The sequence below is a fragment of the Camellia sinensis genome, chromosome 15 (genome assembly GCF_055761805.1).
Source record: "Camellia sinensis isolate YWXY chromosome 15, ASM5576180v1, whole genome shotgun sequence".
Taxonomy (NCBI): domain Eukaryota; kingdom Viridiplantae; phylum Streptophyta; class Magnoliopsida; order Ericales; family Theaceae; genus Camellia; species Camellia sinensis.
This window is the reverse complement of record NC_138975.1, coordinates 121,441,263-121,465,394: the sequence shown is the minus strand read 5'-3', so window position 1 is coordinate 121,465,394 and position 24,132 is coordinate 121,441,263. Positions and strand designations below refer to the sequence as shown.

The 24,132-nt window shown below is 34.5% G+C and overlaps 1 protein-coding gene across 1 annotated transcript; it reads right to left on the bottom strand.

The window, feature by feature from the left end:
- Nucleotides 1–8,914: 8,914 nt before the first annotated feature.
- On the bottom strand, nt 8,915–17,023 carry LOC114320022 (putative mitochondrial-processing peptidase subunit beta, mitochondrial). Its single transcript, XM_082908537.1, has 5 exons — nt 16,508–17,023; nt 13,873–14,010; nt 13,613–13,764; nt 13,394–13,502; nt 8,915–9,668 (listed from the first exon to the last, which is right to left on the bottom strand). Exons 1-5 carry the CDS (start codon nt 17,021–17,023, stop codon nt 9,570–9,572), a joined length of 1,014 nt encoding a protein of 337 aa, XP_082764663.1. The 3' UTR covers nt 8,915–9,569.
- Nucleotides 17,024–24,132: the final 7,109 nt, after the last annotated feature.

Here is a 24,132-nt window from a genome sequence, read left to right as displayed (position 1 = left end):
CGAAAATATTAGGTTCTAAACTTGCTCTGATACCATGTAGAAAATTAATGTATTATTGATTGATCATTGATATTATTGATCGATATTTTTGTATACAATGACTCTCCTATATATAGAAGAGAAAAACATATTCACCTACCACACTCAACTCTCACATATCAACTCTCACCTAACACACTTACATCTACCTACCACACTCAACTCTCACCTAACACACTCAACTCTACCTACCACACTTATAAGACCTTTTCTCCTGAGGAGAAACAAAATCGTGAGGCTTCAATCAAAGGGAACAATATGTTGACGGGGGCGCGAGAGGACAAGCATCGCGAAATTTGGCGCTAGAAAGAGGGCATTTTAAACTTTGAGGGTAAAGGCTTATCTTTGATGGACGCAGCAAAGGGAGAGTTGCTGATTTGGTCTCGTTCCAAACAGGGATATTGTCTCCTCTGGCATAAGAGGGTTGGACACTGCTAGCTTCTCCTTCATGGGTGGCAATGTTTTGTTGTTGTCAATGGTGGTTTTGGAAGGGCTCAAGGTCATTTTGGTTGTCTTGCGTACCTGGAGGATTTCCGATGGTGTGCTGTGAAGCCATGAATTGTATTGTAACCATTCAATCCGACACTGGCCAAAGAAGTCTTATTTTGCTTGTTCTCTATAACCCCTTGTAGTTGGAGTTTGACAGCCCGCAATTCCTCGTCTCAAACAGGGATATTGTCTCCTCTAACATGAGAGGGTTGGACACTGCTAGCTTCTCTTTCATGGGTGGCAGTGTTTTGTTGTTGTCGATGGTGGTTTTGAAAGGGTTCAAGGTCATTTTGGTTAAGTTGCAAACCTTGAGGATTTCAGATGGTGTGCTGTGAAGCCATGAATCGTGTTGCAACCATTCACTCCGACACTGAAGATGGGTGATAAGGAAACCGTTTTTGGCGACAATGAACACAACTGTCAACCGAAAGATTTCCACAGATCCCATCATCAATAAAAGGAGGCCAAATTTCGTGGCGCCTGTCCTCTCGCACCTCGTCAACATATTGTTCACTTTGGCTGGAGGCTCATGGTTTTGTTTCTCCTCGGAGGAAAAGGTCTGTTGACAGGTGGAGGGGCCTAATGCGCTTATAAGGTAGAAGTGGGAGTCCCTCCCTGGTGATGTGGGACATGATCCTCGTCACATATCCTTTCTTTATTATTATTTTTTTTTTACCCAGCAAATTTTTGTTTATATTCAAGATTTAAACACAACTTTAATAAAATTGTAACTAGAAGTCCAGATTAATCAATCATTTTATAGACAGTATTAAAAAAGCAAAAAGAAAGTGACAAATAAAAAAAAAAATTGATTCATCATTTCTGACATCTACCAATACTGTTACTCCAATCAACAAATTCATCAAGTATCTCTTGAATAAAGTAATAATAAGAACTATGTTGTGTACTTTAGTTAAAATATAAACTCTTTTTGAATCACTATAAAATTTGTCACAACCATTACTCTTTATTTCGTATGGTTACTTTTACACAAAATGAGTGTTAGCTCATTCGTTAGGTCATTAAGGTAGTTTTTTAGGGCTCAATTTTTAAAAAGTCCCATACTTTTTAGTCTAAAAATGCAATTAAAAAAATTATTGTCCAATACCTAATAATATATTTATATTGATTGTTTAGAAGAAAAAATATGATAGTAGTTCCCTATCCACGATTGCCGTTTACTAGAATAGTATAGGAGGAATCTCCGAGATGAATAGAAATATAAAGAGTAAATATAATTTTAAATGATTTGCTTCTGTACAAAATAAGATGGAGTGATTATAAAATATTTAACAAAGAGGAAACATGGCATGGTGGTTAAAAGAAGTCGGTTTTTGGTTCATAACAGGTTTGGTAGTTCATCTGAATCAGAACCAAAACTGGATGATGTGTCAATCGATTGTACTGGCAGGTCCGGTTCAGCTCTTAAAACACTTGTGTCAACAATCCTGCTACTTACTTTATGCTTCCACCCAGTGCTCCAATTGAGCATCTTCTGGCAGCTCTGTTAAGCTCATTGATTGAGTCATCTCTGAAACTTTCAATCATAGACAAAATCACAAACAAAGACAATTACAAAATGAAACAGCCAAACTTGTTATTGAGGAAACTGAGCTCCTCTTCAGTTGATATTTCTGGGGGCCAAGTGAGAGCAACTAATTTACAGAATTGCTTTCCAAGGAATTGGGAACTCCTTCATAGCATACAACAATATGATGTAGTTAGCAGTATTTAGGTTAGGGTTGCCTGGGACACAACCGCAAAGCAATAAAAGATTCAACTGCTAAGTTCCATGGAACGAGACATAAAGTTTAAACTGGAAATTCCAAGTACAAGTAAGGTGTTCTATATCTCCATCATCTATGGCCAATATTGATGATTAGAAAAGGAGAAGCTCAAGGATAGACATAGATCTATTAATGTCTTTTCAACCATGTGTTCGGATCCATGAATTCAATACAAACTTGAAACATATTAGATCTGATGAAAAAAAAATGCAGGAGGCAAATTCACACTAGGCATCATGTCTTTTATATCAAAGCATGAGTTATTAAATACTGTGACCATTATATGCCTTAATCCTTTAAAGTTCATAATCATAAGCATGTAACAACTTTATGCCATCAAATAATCTCTACAAGAACCCGAGAGAAGTCTTTTAACTAGAAATCCTCCAAGGAAAAAAAAAACAAAAAACAAAAAATTCACAAAACCATATATGTGGAAGAAAGAAAGAAGGATGAAAATTTCAGAGCAACAAAAACAGGCCTTTATATAAAATGCAATATCTAAGCAAGTATGTATGAGCTAAATCAACTTACAAGTTACAAGTAACAACAATTATCAATAAAGCATATATATCAACGCAACACCTTGACTCATTATGATCCTTAGAAAACAAAGTAGCTCCAGAAAACCTAGGTTGTTACTTGGAAAATGAAGGAGTTCCAAAAAACACACGAAGCATTTCCTTTGATGAATTACCTAATCGATCATCAGACAACAGGTTAACTAGCAAGGTTACATTGCATGGGTCCACAGAGATAGCTCTATCATCCATTACGTGAAGCAGTTGCAATGCTTTCTGCGTTCCATTATTTTGTAGAAATCCTTGAACCAATTTATTATACGAGTAAAAATCTAGCGAGCATCCCTCTTCTTCCATTTTCATTAGCAACTCGCTTGCTTCATCAAGTAGCGTTCCCTTGCAAAGTCCACTGATCATTATATTGCATGTACAGACATCAGGTTTAAACCTATTCGCAGAAAGATACAAGTAGAGTTTTCTTACATCATCGAGCTTCCCAGCTTTGCACATACCATGTATTAGGTTATTATATACAACAATATTAGGAACTATTCCTGCTGTTTCAATCTTTTCAAACAATGCCAATGCCTCATCAAGATATTGGTTGTTGCATAGGCCATCCAGCAAAGTAGAGTAAGTAAACAGATCAGGAATTTGGCCATGAGTTTGCATCTCATCAAGAAGCAAAATTGCATCTTGAGGTCTTCTTGTTTGGCACAAGCCGCAAATAAGAGTGGTGTAGGTAATAGTATCAGGAAGCAATCCTTTTCGAGACATTTCCTTAATGAGATTCATGGCTTCATCTAATGTTTTTGATCTTACAGTACCCATTTATCAAGATATTATAAGTGAAAACATTAAGAGCACAACCCCTACTGACCATAATATCAAACATTTTCCTTGCCTCACCTACTTGGCCACACAGACAATACCCATCCATTGCAGCACTATAAGTGACAACATCAGGCACCACACCTCTTTGGATTATCAATTGAACAACAGCTTGTGCTTCTTTGGCCTTTCCTTCTTTACAAAGTGCATCAACTAAAATGGTAAAAGTTTGAACATTTGGCCAGATACTCTTACCAACCATTTCATTCAACAATCTTGTAGCTTCTTCCCACTCACCTAAACTAGATACACCTTGAATTAACGACGTGTAAGTGACAACCTATCATTTCCGAAAAGAGCTCGGTTACTAGTGTGCCCTTGCAAAGGCTATGACCATGCTGTATTCCACTAGTCCAGGCTCACAACCTCCTATTTCTTCCATCTTTCTGAGCAGAAGAATAGCAGCACCAGTGTTTCCAATTTTGCATAGTCCATTCATTATAGTGCCATAAGTAATGAAATTGGGTTGGAACCCTTTCTCCACAATTTCATGAAAAAACTTATCTGCGGAAGCCATGTTACCATTAAGACAAAAGCCCCTTGATGAGGGTAGTGAAGGTTGTGGTGTCTGGTTCATAACCAAGTTTCAATATTTTCCCGAAAACAGAAAAACCCAAATCAACTCGATTCAAGTTACCGAAACATTTAATCACGATGTTAAGTGTCGGAACATTAGAGAAATCGCGGTGGAATAATGCTTTGATCTTGCAATTGAATTTAAGAGTTGATTGAATCGAAGAATTGGGGGCAAAGGTCGCATTTGAAGCATGTGATCGAACTGAGTTAGGGCATCGTCAATGTTAGCAAACCCGTATTGGAATTGGAAATTCTGTTTCGAAGACAAATTGAAGTGGGTTTGGGAATGAAATAAAGCTAAAACACAAGGGAATGAAGTCAGAATACCTTTGTGAAGATCACAAACACCATCTCTGAAAACCACACAAGCTTTTGGGATTTTCTGCATCATTATCAGCTTCTCTCTCCAAAACTCTCACTCTCACACACTCGTATATACACACTAGATGCATTGTATATGATATATATACATATTTTAATTAGAAGATCCAAAATATTCCATAATTTTTTTTTTTAAAAGCCAAAATATAATTAACATATAAATATTACTTGAAATTTTATAAATACAACTCGCTTGATATTTGTTTACAATAAGAATCGTCTCCTATAGTTCAAGAAATTACATTTCGCCTTTGATGTTTCTTATTTTATGATAAATTGTATCTTTTATTTATTAGTTATCAAGTAATTTAATAGTTTTTAATAATCTTAAATAAATAAATATTTCTATTAATAATTTAATTAATTTTATTATTTTATATAGAACACTTAGGAATTTTATTTTTATAATTAATTTTGTTGAATAAAAAATTATAATAATGAGATATTTATAATTTTTCAAATCATAAAAAATAATTAGTATTTGAAGCAAAAGTCATTGGATGTATTTATAATTTATCTAAAAAGTAAAATAAGAGGGATTATTCAATCGCTTTGAGACTAAACTTAGCTTTTGATTTTTTTGGTTGAGGAATCAACACAAATCACAAATCATTGTTTTTAGAAACAGACCAAATTTGTTATTTTCTTTTTCTTATTCTTTTATTTTGTTTTTTATGCTGGCATTTTCAGTAGTAGATTATATTATGTAGGAATAGTGTTGAGAAACTTTTATTTAAAGTGATTATTGAAAGAACCCTAACAACTTTTTCAGTAGTAGATTATATTCTTTTTCTTGTTCCTTGGCCCTAACTAACAACCCTCTCTTCCCCTTCTCCCCTCTCCAACAAGGAGGGCTGACTGTAAAATGAAACATCATCTATCAAATTCCTTTGTTTGTATTGGTGTACATTGCTCTGAAAATATATGCATAAAATTACAGCTTCAAGATAATTTTCACACTCCCATGCAATGATCTAGAAAACATATGGAATCAAAGCCTTGACTTTGCAGAGGAAAATTTCAAATTTTGAGAGATACCATTTTCTAGTGACATAACTCCTTGCAGCCAAGTATAAAGCTGAGCCCAAAGCACATGAGAATGAAAGCAGTAGCAAGAATTTCAAAGAGATATTGAGGGCAAATAACCAGATCAAAGAGGCCTCCTTGGGAAGTTTGTATCCTTTGTCACCCTTCTCCCTAAGTTTGGAAAGAAGGTAATGGTGGTAAAAGGTTCCAAACATTTCCACTAAAAATATAACAACCCCTAGATATTTCAGATCAATCAATGGCTCAGGAAACCCTTTGGTCAAGTGTTGGACATATATCAAGCTTGCAGTTGAGATGAAATAGGCAACCGAGACAAGAATGGCAGTGTCCATAACCACGCTTCCGCTGTATTTGTGAACAAACAGAACCTACAATATGAGGAGGCACTATACTATTCATTATGCCAAAATTGACAAATTTGTCTATCTGCAGATCAATAGAACTGAAATAAATAAATAGAAATAACAAAGAAACGGAAGAGAGAAGAAAAATTCTTCATTAGTTAGTCTTTTGCCATCTAAATGTGAAAATCCAAACTCACTTAAGACTCAAAGAGCGTATTTGAAGAAAATAACAAATACGTCAAACTGGAGAGATTGGAGAAGTGAGCTTAAAAAATTATGCCTTTTAATGAATTCAAATAGACATAGAAAAACTCAAGCTTGGAAAGTCTTCCAATATTTCTGTGCATGGTCCCATTCAATTAATTGTCTCCAACGTCTAAGTTCTTCAATGATGGAAACATTGAAAGGTCAAGCAGCGACCCTATAATTTGGTTTCCATACAATTGAAGAGAAACCAGACTAAGAAGTTGCCCAAAAGTTTCTGGGATTAACCCACTCAATTGATTAAAGCTAACAAACAACTCTCCTAAGGAAGAAAATCTTATAAAATCAGGCAATGGACCACTGAGTCGATTGTAATCCACTTCCACAACCTGTAATGAGTCCTCCACCCTAGGCAACTTTTGAAGGAACTGATGAAGTTCTTCAGTTAAATTGTTTTCAAACAGATCTAAAGATTGTAAATGACTTAAATTTGTAAAGGATTTTGGAAGTTCACCTTCAAGATGATTGTCAACGAGACTGAGATTTGTGAGGGAAATCATACCTCCAAAAGAATAAGGAATTGGACCTTTTAGTTGGTTACTAGAAAGGTCTACAACAATAAGGCTACTACTAAAGTTGAACAACCAACTATATATTGAAGAAGATAGATAGTTATAAGACAGATCAAGTATAGAGAGAGACGCAATGTCACATCCCCAAGCCCGCCCTTAAAGGATAGGGAGGTGACCGGCCAGCAATCCTGGATTACCAAAGACCTTTCTAGACAAACACAGTCGTATATAATATAATAGGGCTAAGTGGAAGCTTATTTAACACAATTAATAAGTCCATTGAGCAGTGCATAAGTAAAATGAAAAGAATACATGCATATTACATTTCTTAAACTTTACATCAAGTATAAATATTTACAACCAAAGTACAAAAGTTCATAGACACTCTAAAGACTTCCAAAAAGTTGCAAAACAAAAGCCTCGACTTGGAGGCGCCACAACCAAAAGGGCATCACAAAAAGGTTCTTCAAAAGCAAATCTCTATGGTCACTCCTCATGCTGATCACCTACATACATATAGGGGAAAGGGGTGAGTTAAAACCTAATGAGTAATATCAAAGTAAAGGATTAATGAATGAGTCCCAAACATTTATAAAACATGGCTTCATGTCATACCATCGAAGACTTGTAACATTTTCATATCATATTTAAATAAACAAGGTCATAAACAGTTTTCATAAATAAATTATCGAAACAAATGTTGATACATAATAAAAAAAGAAAATTACACTTCATCTTTTTCAACTATTATCTCATATCACTTTATCACTTTTAATTAAAAAAATTATAACATTTAACCCACCGTCATTTATGAATTTAACCCCCGTCATTTATTAATTTTTTTTAGTTTAGACATTCATAACAAAATGGAGCAATTGTGAATCAGTGGTAAGACAAAAAAAAAATTACAAAATCATAAAAAAAATTTATCACTTCAGTTAAAGTTTGTAAATTTTACTATTGATTTGCAATTTGTTTTGAAAACTTATTCTAAATTACAATTTTCCCTAACAAAATTACCCTTTGAATGCTATATCATAAGATACTAGGATCTTTTGTAGCCCCAAAACACAGTCATTTTGAGGAGGGATGGAAAAAGAAGAGGAGGGTTGATTATATGTATTTTTTAAATAATTTTTCTAATTTCAAAACGATGTCGTTTTAAGAAACTATAGACAATGTAATACAGATGATCCAGATTCAGAATGCATAACCTCTCTCACATTTTTTAAATTGAATCCTCCAATCAATTGCAAAGAAATCCAAATCATTAAACCTATATACATGTTTGTATAAGCATCTGATTGATAATAATCTTCTTGTAACACCACGAAACAATGTGATATGCCAACAGTTGAATTGCAATTGCTCACATTTGGACGTTGAGTTTGTATCTTAGAATTTTAAAAGAAAAAATAAAAAAAATAAAACTTTTATTTTATTTATGTTTTCCTTCTTTTTTAAAATTATTTTTTCTTGACAAATCTTCCCTCAAATTACGAAGTCAAAAAGACGTCAATAAAATAGTAATAAGAAGTTCCACAATGACAAGTATTATTTCCTATTTCATGTTGCTACTTCCACTAAAAATAAGGGGTGACTCAATCATTAGATTATTAAAATCGTCGCCTAAGGTTGCACTTTATTTTTTTGTACCAAGTCCAAAATTTGAGTCATTTGTCTGAACATGCAGTCAAACAAATCCCTTGTCCAAAAGCACCAATTCGAGTTTTAATTACAAAAATAGAAGAAAAAAGCCACGATAATAACAACATTGTAAAGAAAGCACCACACCCCCTAAAAATAATTTCAAATCTTATTATAAAAGAAAATTGTGAGATCTCTAGAAATTACAAATTTGAAAATGAACAACATAAAATTTATACTATGTTTAGATCATGAATGATAAGAATTTAAAAAGAGAAAATGAAAATGTAAGTGAAATTCATGATCTAAACCCTTACTAAAATTTATGATCCAAACACAGACTTAATTGATTTAATGATTATAAGAGCAATGAAAAAAATAAATAGGGCGATAATAGGAAATCAGATAAGGTCGCTAGCTAACACATTGAGAGATTCAAGAATAATTTTAGATAGCCTTTCAGCAGAGTAAAGATGCTTAGTTAAAAAAATAAATAAATAAAAAAAATTCTTCACAGAATCACAGTAAAAATTCAACTAATAACTAAAAAAGAGAGGAGGCAAATTCATATTTGGCATCATGTCTATTATATCAAAGCATGAGTAGTTATTTCGAGCTGCATAGTACATTACAGAACTTATTTGTATGAGCTTAAATTTCAAAATTGATTAATCAGCAAATTTGGAGAGGAACATCATTGGGATGGGACTCAGATTTCTCAAGGGGTTGCCCAGTGACTTTTCCACAATGGATTCAACACTAGTGAATGCAAGTTTAGGACAAGGAAATTATCATCGGATCAATTGCAATCCTATGGGCCATTTGGTTGCAACGCAACAGTCACTCTTTCGATAACATCCCCATGACAATATCGCAAGCTATCAATGTGGCAACGGAACTGGGAAAAGGCGTAAACAGAGGGCATTTCTTTAAACTAAATCTTCACCAAATAAGCACAACATCACATGAAAAAGATTTAGATGATCAAATTTTTCTTGCAAACTCCAATAATAACATGGCAGGAAATCAGGTCTGGACAAAAAGAGGCACAGATGGAATTGCTTGGGTCTGTCACAACCACAACCGTAACAAGATAGCAGAGCAGGCACAACAACTGCATCTACCATCCCCTTTGGCTGCGGAAGCAAAGGCGTGTTTTGAGGCGATAACCTGGGCAAGGATGCAGCAAATGGAATAAGTCTTCATACATATGGATTGCCAAATTTTGGTTACTATCCGAAAAGACAAACAGCAACCAGACTGGGATGTAGAAAATGTTATATCAGATATTAAGTTACTTAGCAAGTATTTTAGGTATCTTTGGATTGTTAAAGTTCCCAGGTATGTAATCCAACCAGCCCATCAGCTCGCAAACCATGTAAACTTTGGCTAATTGCTATGGAATGTTTTTCGTTTTCTCAAAAAAAAAAAAAAAAAAGCATGAGGAGTTATTGAGACTATTATATGCCTTACTTTCTGAAGTTTATGATCATAAGCATGAGTCAAATAATCTAGACAAGAACACGAGACATGTCTTTCAAATAGAAATCCTCCTTGGAAAATAAATATATACCTTTCGCAAAACTACATATGTGGAAGAAAAAAAGAAGGAAAGATAAAATTTCAGAGCAATAAAAACAGACCTTTATATAAAAAGCAATATCTAAGCAAACATGAGTTGAATCAACTTACAAGTTACAACTATCAATAAAGCACATATATCAATGCAACACCTTGACTCATTATGATACCTTAGAAAATAAAGTAGCTCCAAAAAACCTAGGTGGTTACTTGGAAAATGAAGTAATTCCAAAAGACGCACGAAGCATTTCCTTTGACGAATTATCTAATCCATCGTCAGATAACATGTCAACCATAATGGTTGCAGTGCATGCGTCCGCAGGGATAGCTCTATCATCCATTACGTGAAGAAATTGCAATACTTTCTGTGTTCTATTATTTCGTAGAAATTCTTGAACCAATATATTATACAAGTAAAAATCTGGAGAGCATCCTTCTTCTTCCATTTTCCCAAGCAACTCACTGGCTTCATCAGGTAGCTTTCCTCGCATCATCAAGCTTCCCACCTAGGCACATACCCTCAATTAGGTTACTGTATACCCTCAATTAGGTTACTGTATATCACAATATCAGGAGCTAGTCCAGCGTTTTCAAGCTTTTTAAACAATGCTAATGCCTTATCAAGATGTTGGTTCTTGCATAGGCCATCCAGACAAACAGAGTAAGTAAACAGATTAGGAATTTGGCCATGAACTTGCATCTCATTAAAAAGCAAAAGTGCGTCTCGAAGTCTTCTTGCTTGGCACAAGCCACCAATAAGAGTGGTATAGGTAATAGTATCCGGAAGCAATCTTTTTCTAGACATTTCCTTAAAGAGACTCATGACTTCATCTATGCTTTTGATCTTACAGTACCCATTAATCAAGATGTTGTAAGTGAAAAGACTAGGAGCGCAACCCCTACTGACAAAAACATCAAGCATTTTCCTTACCTCATCTACTTGGCCACACAAACAGTACCCATCCATTACAGCATTATAAGTGACAACATCAGGTACCACACCTCTTTGGATCATCAATTCAACCACATCTTGTGCTTCTTTGGCCTTTCCTTCTTTACAAAGTGCATCAACTAAAATGCTAAAAGTTCGAACATTTGGCCAGATATTCTTACCAACCATTTCATTCAACAATCTTGTAGTTTCTTCCCACTCACCCAAACTAGATACACCTTGAATTAATGACGTGTAAGTGACCGCATTTGGTGAAATAGCTTTACCTATCATTTCCGAAAAGAGCTTGAAAGCCTTGGTTACTAGCCTATCCTTGCAAAGGCTATCGATGACCGTGCTGTATTCCACTAGTCCAAGCTCACAACCTCCAATTTCTTCCATCTTTCTCAGCAAAAGAATAGCAACACTAGTATTTCCAATTTTGCACAGTCCATTTATTATAGTGCTGTAAGTAATAAAATTGGGTTGGAACCCTTTCTCCACAATTTCATCAAGAAACTTAACCGCCAAAGCGATCTTAGCATTTACACAAAGCCCGTTGATCAGGGTATTGAAGGTTGTGATGTTTGGTTCATAACCAAGTTTCAATAGATCCCCAAAATAGAAAAACCCAAATCAACTCGATTCAACTTACAGAAACAATTAATCACGATGTTAAGTGTAAACTTATCAGCTTGACGAACCCAGCTGCTAACAAATTCATTTTCCTAAACAGAGAAATCACGGTGGAGTAATGCTTAGTTCTATGTTTCTTAAAATGGACTACACTGTCTCAGTGTTTCATCTTACTGGACAGTGATTCAAATCCTTTACATTTATATCATTCTTATAAAATATTGAGTTGATTGAATAACGAAAAATATGTGTTCGAATGAATTTTGTACTAACTGTTTATTTTCTCACCATTTATTTTTTTATACAAATTTTTTCTGAACACGTGGTTACCGTTATCCGATCAATTTAATTTTTTACAAACATATGTACTTGACGTATCTTAAAATATAAGTAATTCAAATAATTGAAAAAAATCTCAATAGTGGGCCTACTGGACCGAATAACACCTTTCTAGTCCGATGAATGACTGGTATACCAAACTCTTTGGGAACTTCCTCCGGGATATGAACTTCTAAGCTTATATTAGAATGCAATTAGAGAAGCAGCCTCGTATATACTAGACATTAAAGATACAAGCATCTTTTGATCTTTACTCACATATAGAAGCAATGAAAAAATAAGGGTAGAGTTATAATTCAAGCCAAAAATGTTGGCTTGTACATGCATAAAACCAGACTCACCTTGCTTACAGATTCATTATTACTGGGCTATTTTATCATAAAACTCATAGGATAGATTCTCAGATTTTCTGCTCTAATAGTTTTCAAAAAAGGACCAAATGCCTATGAAAAGTAAGAAAGAACTCAATTCAATTCAACAAAGCCTTGTCCCCGTTATTTGAGATCAACTAAATAATTCTTGTTTCAATTCTTTTGCAAAAAGAACTGAATGTTAAAAGTCGAAAAAGAACGTGGAAAATTAAAATTTCATAGAAGGAATGGCAAACTATATTGAAATTATTACAACATAAGCAATATGTGTACTGGAAAAGAGCAAGGAAGAAAGAAAAAAAAAACTGATGCAATGCTACTTTAGATAATCTAAGAGTAGAAATAAGAACGAAGCAAAAATTGATGGCAAGAAAGACGAACATAAAATCACCATTCTACGTTATTATGAATCAACCTGGGATGACATACCTAAATCACCCACAAGAGAACCAGCTGGGCTATTTTGTTGTACTTTTGACTATATTTCAGGTCTGAACTCACCCAGAATGCAAGCAACCAGTGTCCACCTCAACATCCAATAATATGTTTCACTTATTAGGCCTGTTTTGTGGTGTATAGGCCTCCAATAAGTTAAGAGCTCTATAGAAGATGTTGTAAAAAGGCTTAGGAGTGTTTATTTGCTGCACTTCAAAAGCACTTGCATATCCTCTTGTATGTTCTATTTCACTAAAAAAGTGCCTTTAGGGGAGCCTCTACACATCAAAGTACTTTAAAGATGCAGCCAAACACAACCTAAAGCATTATTTCAAGGGAAAGAAAGTAATTCCAAGCTAAACACACAGTAGTGCCAAATGGGGACCTAGTCCATCAGAAAAGTGAGTGAGGAAAGAAATGGAACAAGAGGGAACAAGAGATACAACCCAATCATTTCAGGGAGTGACTTATAGATGTTCTCAATTTGCTAACAAAATATGGAGTCATGGCAAAAAGATGTCAAAAATCTGAAAGAACCTGATATGAAGAGGGCAAGAAGGCCCTGAAACTAACAAAATCATAATTATAGGACATAATCTCACCTTGGCAATGGCATAAACACCAAATAGACCAGTGTCCTTATAGTTGGTGTTAAAGGCCATCATGTTTTCAGCAATCTCATTAATGCCAACCCTCTGTGCAAGCTCAGAACTGCTTACAAATTGTCAAAAACTAATTAATGCATGCGCTCACAGGTTATATCACAGGAAAATATCCGACTTAGTTATTAAAAACCCACAAATGATGTTCAAACAGCTCACCCCATGTGCTTCCCACCACCTGCATTCTTGTTCCAAGATCCCAACATAGACTGCATGACCATCAAAGCAATGGAATCTGGATCTGTCCAAGAAGCCCCATTGAAAGCAACTGCAAATTGTGCCAAAGGTATATCATCATCAATTATCCTAACCTGATTTTCACATAACGAATGCCAATTAATAAATTTTGTAGAAAGACAAGATGGAAGAGAATGTTTAAATTAAACAAATCGTGAAATATTTATATGATATAAGCACACCTCGGAACCTGTAAAAATTGCTGGTTCTTTAGCAACTAATTCAGACGTTGTAGTTGGATCTGTTGACAACTTGGTAAACAATTTCTTTACTTGCTCAACAATGTCCTCATGCTTCACAGCTCCAGAAGCAGCAATTACCTAAAATAGAAGACCATGTTGGGGAATTTTCAAAATGGTTTTTAAAATTTATAGTTTAATTTTTGGGTGTTTTCAAAACCTTCCTTGTTTTTCTTTGGAAAGCATTAATTAAGCTTGGGGACTTTGTCCCACATTGGAAAGAAAGCAAAACATGGAGCATTTAATAAAGTGTTACATGGAATATTCTTTTGAATATGGAATTATGGGATGAAAGCTAGTGTACATGCACCCACACCGCAAGGATGGTGCTTCGCACTATCCGCACACTCACTCACACGCGCGCGTGGTGTGGGCTGTGTGGCGTTTAATGGTGCACTTTGCACTTTTGGTGGGTACAAATATTGTCTTTAGGAAAGCGACTTGAAGCACTAATTTTCTATTCTATATAGACGAGGTCATTGTCAAATTTTGAAGACCCGAAAACCACCATTTGAAGAATTCAAGAGCCTTTGTTCCAACAGACCAATGCTTAAGACTTCAATAAGTAAGTCAATAGAGTAAAATAATTGATGACAAAATGAAGGTGAAGCCAGCATGTAACCAACCAACCAACCAACCAACCAAGTAGACTTAACAATCAATATGAATATCACCTACCATTCTAGGTGCAGTGTAGTGTGTCGATATATACTTTTGAAGATTATATTTGGTGATCGTCTTGATATTTTGAGCAGGTCCAAGAATGGTTCTGCCCAAAGGAGTGTACTGGAAAGCAGTTGCATGCAGATGGTTAAAAATTACTTCGTCAGTTTGCCCTTCGACCTATAATAAATAGTAGGGACATGCACCAATAAATCCCATATCCTTATCTTCTAACCCATTTGGTCCTATTTTTTATCTTATAATCCAATTAGTCCCAATCTAGTGTTAATGACAACATTACCCGTGTTTGACTCTGTTTACCACCTTCTAGTAAGGGTAATTGAGGAATACTCCAATGTGGATTTTACTGAAATGCCCAAAGTCCTTAATTTGTTGATCTTTGTTTTCCCTCGCAGCAGATCGGAAAACCCCCACAATTGAAACCATTACTATGGCAACATACCCAGGAAAAACATAACAAAAACACTTTTTCTTTCCATGAAATTGCTGTAATTAATTGAAGTCATCCCACTGATAGATCACAGACATTGGGGGGGGAATAAAATAAAATAAACAACCACACACTCGTTTGAAAATCTTCCCCACAGCAGTGTAAACACAGCAATCCAACACCCTGCACTGTACAGTTACGGTGCGACAAAAACGGTGGCCAACCGGGAAAATAACGCCCACCACCGGGGAAAATGGTGCTCACCATTTTCTGTCTCCAAAAACCAATGGTGAAAGACAAAGTTAATGAAGGAGAACAATGGTAATCAATTATCAATGATGAAAACAATGTTAATCAATAACCAAACAATGTTAATCAATAAAAAAAACAGTGGAAAAAATGGCCATCAATGAACATGGTGGAAGATTACAGAAATGGTGAAAAACAATGTTAATAAATAAAAAATCCCCACAAACCATTAACATTACCTAAACCCAATACAAAACATAAACAAATGTTTAAGGGAGTAAACATGCAAAGGGTATTGACCGGTAAAAATGGCACTCACCGTATTGTGACTCCCAATAACAATGAAAACAATGGTAATCAATGCCCACAATACGTTGACATTACGGAATCAGTTGAATGTTAAACGAAACAAACATGGAAAGGGTATAGATGTCAAAACAAATAGAATCAAATCACACCCCCAAAAATCTGCCAATAAAATAGGACTATATGGTATATAAAAAAACTTAAAGGACTAAATGGTATAACTTTTCTGTAGATAGGATTTATGGGTTATTTTTCCTAAATAATATACAAGCATCACAATAAAAAATCAAATAACTAACGACAATGCAATTAGAATTTTTTGTAAAAGCAAAATATAGAGATGATTTAATTGATGAAATCACGAGACCACAAATGAATACGCAAAGGCATTCATCATTCAGAAAACTGACTCGATCAGCATTTATTGGTACATCAATGCAAAGGGTAGAAGAAAGTAAAGCACAAGGAGGTCAGTCACACTAAGGCATTTCTTTCAACTGCTCAAGCAACTAATAGCAATTAATAGAACTCATTGTATTCCTTTTTCTTAAATCAAAACATTTTGATCATCCAACAACTCCTTAGTGTTCGCGTCCCCTTCTCATTATTAAAACAATAACTACCTTAACAAACTATTATCTGCTCTTATTCCCCATGCAACATAGGCTTTACCGTTTACCCTATGAATCATGATGTGCCTTTTCCTATTGACTATATTCTTTACTAGGATTAACACCAATTCTAATAATTCTCATACGCAATTTACGCCACCAAAGGTTCATATGGTCTATAGTGCAATGGCTTTTTACATCAAACAATTAGAATATAGAATCATTCCCAGAAAACAAATCAAATTATGAGGAAAATTGAAGCAAAACACAAACTTTATCAAAGAATGAATGTTACTACCTCCTCCATCTCCCTCAAAATGACATCACACTCCCGAGTAATCCGATTCTCATCAAACTTAGAGTTCTGCAGAATATCGGCCAATATATCCAACGCTTTAGGCACATCATTATTCATAACCTTAGCATAATAAGTAGTCTGTTCCCTGGAAGTATAGGCATTGAGACGTCCCCCCATATTCTCAATCTCCTCCTCCAATTCCCTGGCAGTGCTCTTCTCAGTGCCCTTGAATATCATATGCTCCAGAAAATGAGCAGTGTCGTTGGTCTGATCAGTCTCGAACCTGCTTCTGGCATCGATCCAGACTCCGACGGTGGCGGTCTTGGCGGAGAGGTTGGACTCGGTGGCGACTCGGTAATTAAGGAATAAAATGAGTAACTTCTTGGCGGAGAGGTTTGATTTTAAAGGGAAAAGCGTATAGCTCGAATTGGAGGGAGTTTGAATGGCCGAATGGGTGTTGGCCGGACGTTTGTCCAAACGACTGGGTAAAAGATTGTCTATCATGATTGTTACCATTGCGGGCTGTGGTCTAACTGTTAGTCTCCTCGTCGGACGACCATTTAGACGTCTGCCCAGAAGACCGGCAAGGTTAATTTCGAGCCATTCGAACTAACCTCATATTCTAACTACTAAGCAATTGCTCGATTTTAAATGAGTAAAAATTTGTTTTGATATGAGTTATTTCAATCTTTCATTAAATTTCATCAAAAGTTTTTGAAAAATCACTTGTTCATCTTAAATTTTATTATTCTCTCCATTCCACTCAAAATATAAGTCTTTTTTTAAAAAAAATAAGGAATAAAATAATATAAATTTCTTATTTTATCTTTTTTTAAAATTTATTAACATAAAAGTATAATTATGATAATTGATATTTCCTAAAAAATGTATTGTACTATCAAAGAGTAATTTTGGAAAATTAATTTTTTTTAAATGTAATAATTGTATTACTAAAAAAAATTAAATTCTCCAAAATAGACTATTATTTTGGGACGGAATCAAATTTAAAAGGAAAAAGCTTATTGAAAAGTACTTGCTTGGGATAGTCTATAAAAAACAAAAAGCCAAAAAATTACTAACAAAGTCAAAAAATTATCACTATTCATAAAAAAAAAAAAAATACAAGCCAAAATTGTACTCGCCAGTGATGGTACAAACTCACGTGTGGGCCCGTGGGATACTTTTCATATATCTTATGAAAAAACTTAGATATATATTCATTGAATTAGAGGGTACTGTTGGGCCCGTGGAGAGCCACCACGGGTCCCGTTTCAATAATCTGAACCGTTCAATGTGTAGAATTGGTCGAATAATATATGCCTGTAAAAAACTACGTTGATCGGATATCGATAGCTATGTGATCAAATTAGATTTTTGTCGGCCTTTTATTTTTCATCATCCATTTTTTTACAAAACTGATTTGATCACATAGCTATCGATATCTGATCAATGTGACTTTTTACATCTATATAGTACTTGACGAGTTCTACACATTATCGGTTTAAATTATCGAAACAGGACCCGTAAGTACCCTCTAGTTCAATGAATATATATAGAGAAGCTTCATCCTATATATATATATATATATATCTTCTGAAGGCACCATCTCATTTCAAAGTAATCCCTACTTGTTCCTTAGAACATCAATGTCAGTACGCATAGGGCATAGGGGTACTACGGTAATTTTGCTATTTTATAAAATATTTTAATACATATTTTTTCGTAAAAAGTCAAAAAGTTATCTCAAACAATCATCTTTTTTTTCCCTACTTTTTTATTCAAAAAGTCAAAAAGTGCATTTATATAATTCATCCCAAACAATTAGTGAAAGATTTGGTTCATCCTTAATTTGACAAAAAAATTGGACGTGTTTGGAGAAGCTATCTAAACACATTTTCACCCATTGATTTCAGTGTGATATTTGTTTTGTGTTTTCAAATTATAATTTCACACCCACTTTTGAAAATTCCTTTCTAAGCGGGAAAATTTGGCTAACCCAGACATCTGGCTGATTGATCGGAATAGTGTTCGGTTTATTTGTTTGTTTGTTTGTTTGTTTTTTTTGTTTTTTTGCACTTGTTATTTTTATATTCTAAATAAAAATATTTCTAGAATTTTTTAAAAAAAATTTATGAGCTTTGAATAGAATTTTAGGTTATGTGTTTGGTTAGAGTTGTAAGTTTTTGAATTAAATATCATATGTCACATCATTTATTTCAAACTCAATTTAAAACTCTTTTTAAAACTCATAATTAAACAAATTTTCTGCACTCAAATTATAATTCCAAAACTCACAAACTCAAAATACAACTCTATTCTCAAATCATATTTAGAAAATTCTATCAAACACTACCTTTGTTTCTTCATTGATTTGATATAAGTTTGATAAAATGATTAAATTTCATTTTCACTAAAATTTTTATTAAATTTCAATTTAATGAAAGATTTGATAAAAAATTGGAAATACTTATAGGGAGGAGGGGGGGTGTGTGTGTATGTATGTGAAGAAGGAAATTATTCTTTCACCCGGAGGTGAATTAGAGGTTGTTTGGAAAGTTGGATATTAGAACATATTTTTATTTTTTTTAATCTTTTTTTAGTTATATTATCTTTTTATTTTTTTACATATTTTTTCATAAAAAATTAAAAAATATATTATCCCAAACAATCTTTTATTTTAAGTCCTCAACCAATTAAATATTATTAGTTGCGTAAACTACCAATAGGTCCTAATAATTTGACTTAATTCTCATCAAGTCTTATTGAAAATAAGTCTTAATAAAATCATCGCTAAAAATGATTTTTGTGACGTTTTTTTACATATGTCACTAAAAATTAACAATTAGTGACTTTTTTGTCATAATTTTTATAAATTGTCGCTAAAACTTACGATTAGTGACGTTTTTCTGTGACGAATTTTAAATTGTTGCTAAAAGTTGTGAATTAGTGACATTTTTTGTGATGATTTTTTTAAACTATCGCTAAAACTTATAATTAGTTACATTTTTTGTGACAAAATTTTCATATTGTCGCTGAATATTAACAATTATTAATATTTTTTAATAGTGTTTAGTGAAAAATATCATTAATTATTATAGGACCTATTGGGTTATAAGTCTACTTATTAGGACCTACATATAAGTCCCCTTATTAGTTTTGTTGGACTTATTTATTTTGATGATTATTTTGATTCCTTGTTTGATTTATTTGGAAAAAAAAATATATTGAAACTTATATTTTATTCCATTATTTTTACCAAAATTCTTATTCTAAATACATTTTTGGAGTAAATATATGCTTAATCAGGTGATTATTACAGCCCAAAAACAGAGTCCAAATCAGCCCAGCACAGCAGTTCAAACTAGCAGTTCAAACAGTCCAGATCGGACATCCAAGTGGACATCCGGCTAGACGACCGGCCAACGGCTTTTTTCTCAATTTTTGCTTTAGTTCAAATTTTCTTCTCACCGGTTGTCAACCCAGCAGTATCCTCGGCATCCACAGAAGTCATCCTTGACGACCGGACTCCACCAGACATCTGGGTGGACATCTCTCCAGTCATCTTTGTCGCCTGTGACATCTTCTTCTTCTTCGTATCAATCCAGCCATAGCGACTGCGAAATCGGTCAAGGACGTCTCACCTCACGAGTTTGTGAAGGCTTACTCCGCCCATCTCAAGCGATCAGGCAAGGTATAATGTCAAATTCTACACTGATAGTTTCTCTGTTTGGATGCCGTGAAAGTTTAATGAACAGGCAACTAGATTTTGGCTTAATAAATATAAATTGCAAATAAACTAGTTGAATCCAACCTGTCAATCTCCAATTTCAGTCAGACATAAATTATTGTTTAAAAAAAAAAAAAAACCTTATACATGTGTCAATTTACCCATCTTGCTGCTATCTTCTTCTGCTTGGTATTCGCACACTGATCATACACATGTAATATTATTTGGATTGCTATGATGGATTTAGTATTGGACTTTGAACCATCCCTTTTGCTAATGCTACTTGTTTCCTTGCTTAAAACCTTGCATTTATTTTGGGATATGGCTATGCATTCCAATTATATGAAAAATGTGCAAATGCGGAGTCTAATTGTGGGAAAATTGGAATGATACACTAAACGTTAATATAAATGTGTTGGAAAAATGGTGTTTTATAAGGCTTATTTTGGGCCAACTTTGAGCCCAAAATTGAGTGGGCCCCGAACGTCTTTTGGGGCGGGATTGTTGGAACAATCTTGTGTAAATAAAATAAACTGAAATAATTCAAACAAAATAAAATAAAAATTACATAATTTATTTTGTTGAACCGAATAAATAATTAAAGACCAAGTCGAGTGTGTGACACTCTGTCCTTAAGACAGATTCGTCCCGCTATGGTGCTTACGGTTGAGTGGCGTTTATCTCCCAGGATATAATGATCTTCACAAACTTGTAGTAGCACTCCATACAAATTTGTACGGCGAACTAGAACCCTGTGTTCTTATACTCTCTTTAAATTATCTCTAAAACTATAATAAAGATTAAATGCAAAGAATAAAATCTGGACAGCAAAAGCACAAAATGCATACAGATTTTCGGATGTAGAGATTGCTGGAATAGATCTGTATATATAGACTTGTATAGGTGCGTCATTTGAAATAGATAGATATGGATTTCAAAAGAACAGGTGCAACAGATAACTGAATCTGTCTACAATTTGTAACTGCTTGAGCAGTTTGAAATGAATCTGTCCGAAATTCTGTATGGAATTTGAGCTATAGGAGGCACAAATTTTGGACTAAAATTTGAATTCAAATTCAAATTTAAATTAATTTTTTTCTACAAGAATTTATTGAAAAAATTCAAATAAATTTTGTCCAAAAAATTAATGTTACACCTAACCCAACCCACCACCCCCACCCGCTCCCGGCCCGGCCGGAGAGAACGCGGCGCGCGCGTGGTGGTTTGGGCTAAGGTTCACTTTGTCCATAACTCCTCCCTTCTACAAACTTGGGGTGCCCCTTGGGGCCTAACCCAAGTGTTGTAGGCTAGAGCTTATATACTCAACAAAACTCTCTTAGAGTTTCAATGTGGGACAAGCCTCACAAAGAAACTTACATTTAAAACTTAAATGTTCAATTCCACAAACCCGAAAAGGACGTCAACTTCTCATTCACTCATAAATGGCTTTGACGAACCGTCTTCACCTTGTGACTTGCCACGTGGCAAAGAACACGTCACCTCTTCGGACCCGCCCCAAAAGACGTTCGGGGCCCACTCAATTTTGGGCTCAAAGTTGGCCCAAAATAAGCCTTATAAAACACCATTTTTCCAACAAAATGTTCGTGTATATATATATGTTTCTATGTATTGTTTGTGTTGTTGATGAATGCTTTTTATAATCAATTGATGTTTAAAGTAAAACGTTTCTCTTGGTGGACACATTATGTACCGTATAAATGAAAATTATGCTTTTTCGTTGTAATTTTGCTGCTTAAAGGAACATTATGATATGTAATTGATATTTTTTGAAGTGATATTGTTTGGGTTTCAGTAGTGCTGTAGATATCACAATTTTGCTTCCTTTTTTCTTTCATTGATTTTGAGCAGATGGAATTACCTCACTGGACTGACATTGTGAAGACTGGTAGGTTCAAGGACCTTGCCCCTTATGATCCAGATTGGTATTATATCCGAGCTGGTAAGCTCTCTCTATGGGTGAGTTAGTGTGTCGGTGAGCACATGCTTGTTCACAATTATGTTGGTGTTGCATGAATTATTTGAAATTTGTTGGTCATTTATTGTGACTTAGATGGTTCCTGGTTGTTTATTATCCAAATTTTATGGCAACTTCCATGTCAAGGAAGATATACCCGAGACAGGGTCTTGGTGTTGGTGCCTTCCAAAGGATTTATGGTGAAAGTAAAAGGAAGATTTGAGGTTTATTTTACAAAATTGGAGATCCAAACAACACCTGATTAATAAAATATGCTGGAAAAGTTGCAACTACAGTAAGTGACACTGAGAGGGAAAAATGTATATAAAAAAAGAAGAAAGAAAGCAATGTATACAAACTACATATTGTTTTTTAAGAATCATTTGAATGAGAGGGTCTATTTGAAGTCTTTAATAGGAGAAGTTATCTGGCAGGTTCAGCTTTCCGCGCCCACCAAAATAGTCATGATATCTTCTTGTATAGAAAATAGAAACAAGTGGATCATATGTTTTTCTAATATTGAAAAGACACACCATGTGTCCTATAGGCCAAACCTACTAGATAATTTTTCTATTCATTAGGTTTTTTGGTTATCCATATTCAAATGCAAAGCCACGTATAACAAAAGAAGTTTTTAAAAATTCTGGATTTTATTTGGTACCTTCTAGGGATGAAAGGCCTGTCGAAATAGGGCATGAGTTGAGCTCTTGGAATGAGCTCCTTTCTTAGTCTCCTGATTTCCTCTTCTTCTGCTAACTATAGGAGCAAAACCCAACACGCACACATATATCAGTAAACTACCAAGACTAATATCACCAAAACACACCCATAAGGTTTTTTCTGTCATGTACCTTTTGTTGTCTTTCCCTTTCCTCCCTGTACTGTTCAATAAGGCTCATCTTCTCAGCCACCTAATATGCAATCACAAAAGCAAAATTAAAGGGCAATTCAATAAAGGGCATTTCATTATTGCCACGTAAGATGCGCGAGAACATGGAATCTTGTAGATTTAGTGAAGGGTAAAGACTTTAGTAATGACACAATGCCAACACTCTATCTGATAGGTAAGTGAAGTTATGGTCATTATGCCTAAAACAATTGATTAATACATGAAAACCCTGAGTAAAAATATTTAAAGAAAGTTAAAAATTCACCTGTTGGTCAAACTCAGCATGCTCCATAGCCCTCACATCGCTATGCAACACCAGATCAACCGGTCTTGTGATTTCTTTGACGGCAGGTTTTACTAAGCACTGTAATACCATCGACCACATCAATTCAAATGAACTTGGGAGAGTCCAGACATGCATATTAGGCTTATTACTTAAACTGTCGACTACAATCATTTGGCAAAGCATGGCATAAAATAATTCAACCTGGCATTTTCGCACCCCAAAAGAATATATATATATATATATAAATCCAGTAAGTTGCCTTTCGAACATTCCCAATAATTTCGAAAGTCGATAGCATTTGAAATGAGTTACTTTTTTCTGTAGTTGTTCAATCTTAACCTCAGTGATTATGGTGTTTTGACTTCATTTGGAAAGATGACACAAAGTCTATAAAATTTGTTCGATATGGATTTTGGCATAGCACATGCAACAAAAAGCATATATTCATGCTGCACATTTCAACAAAATATTACATATGAAATTAGAGATAGAAACATTTGTACAACGAAGCGAAACATCCATTTTTTTTCTCCTCAAATTAAATGGAATTACCTCTGGCTCATATGTTGTCCATGGGAGACCTTGTGCGATTGGTATCTGTTGTTTTACCTCCTCCATCATCATTTGTTATAATTTCTTGACGAATTCTTCCTCCTTGTATCTTCCCCTTTGCTGCAATAAAAATCAATCACCAAAATTAACATCATTTCAAGTAAATTGAGGCAAAGACGGAAGGATTTAAAAGCAA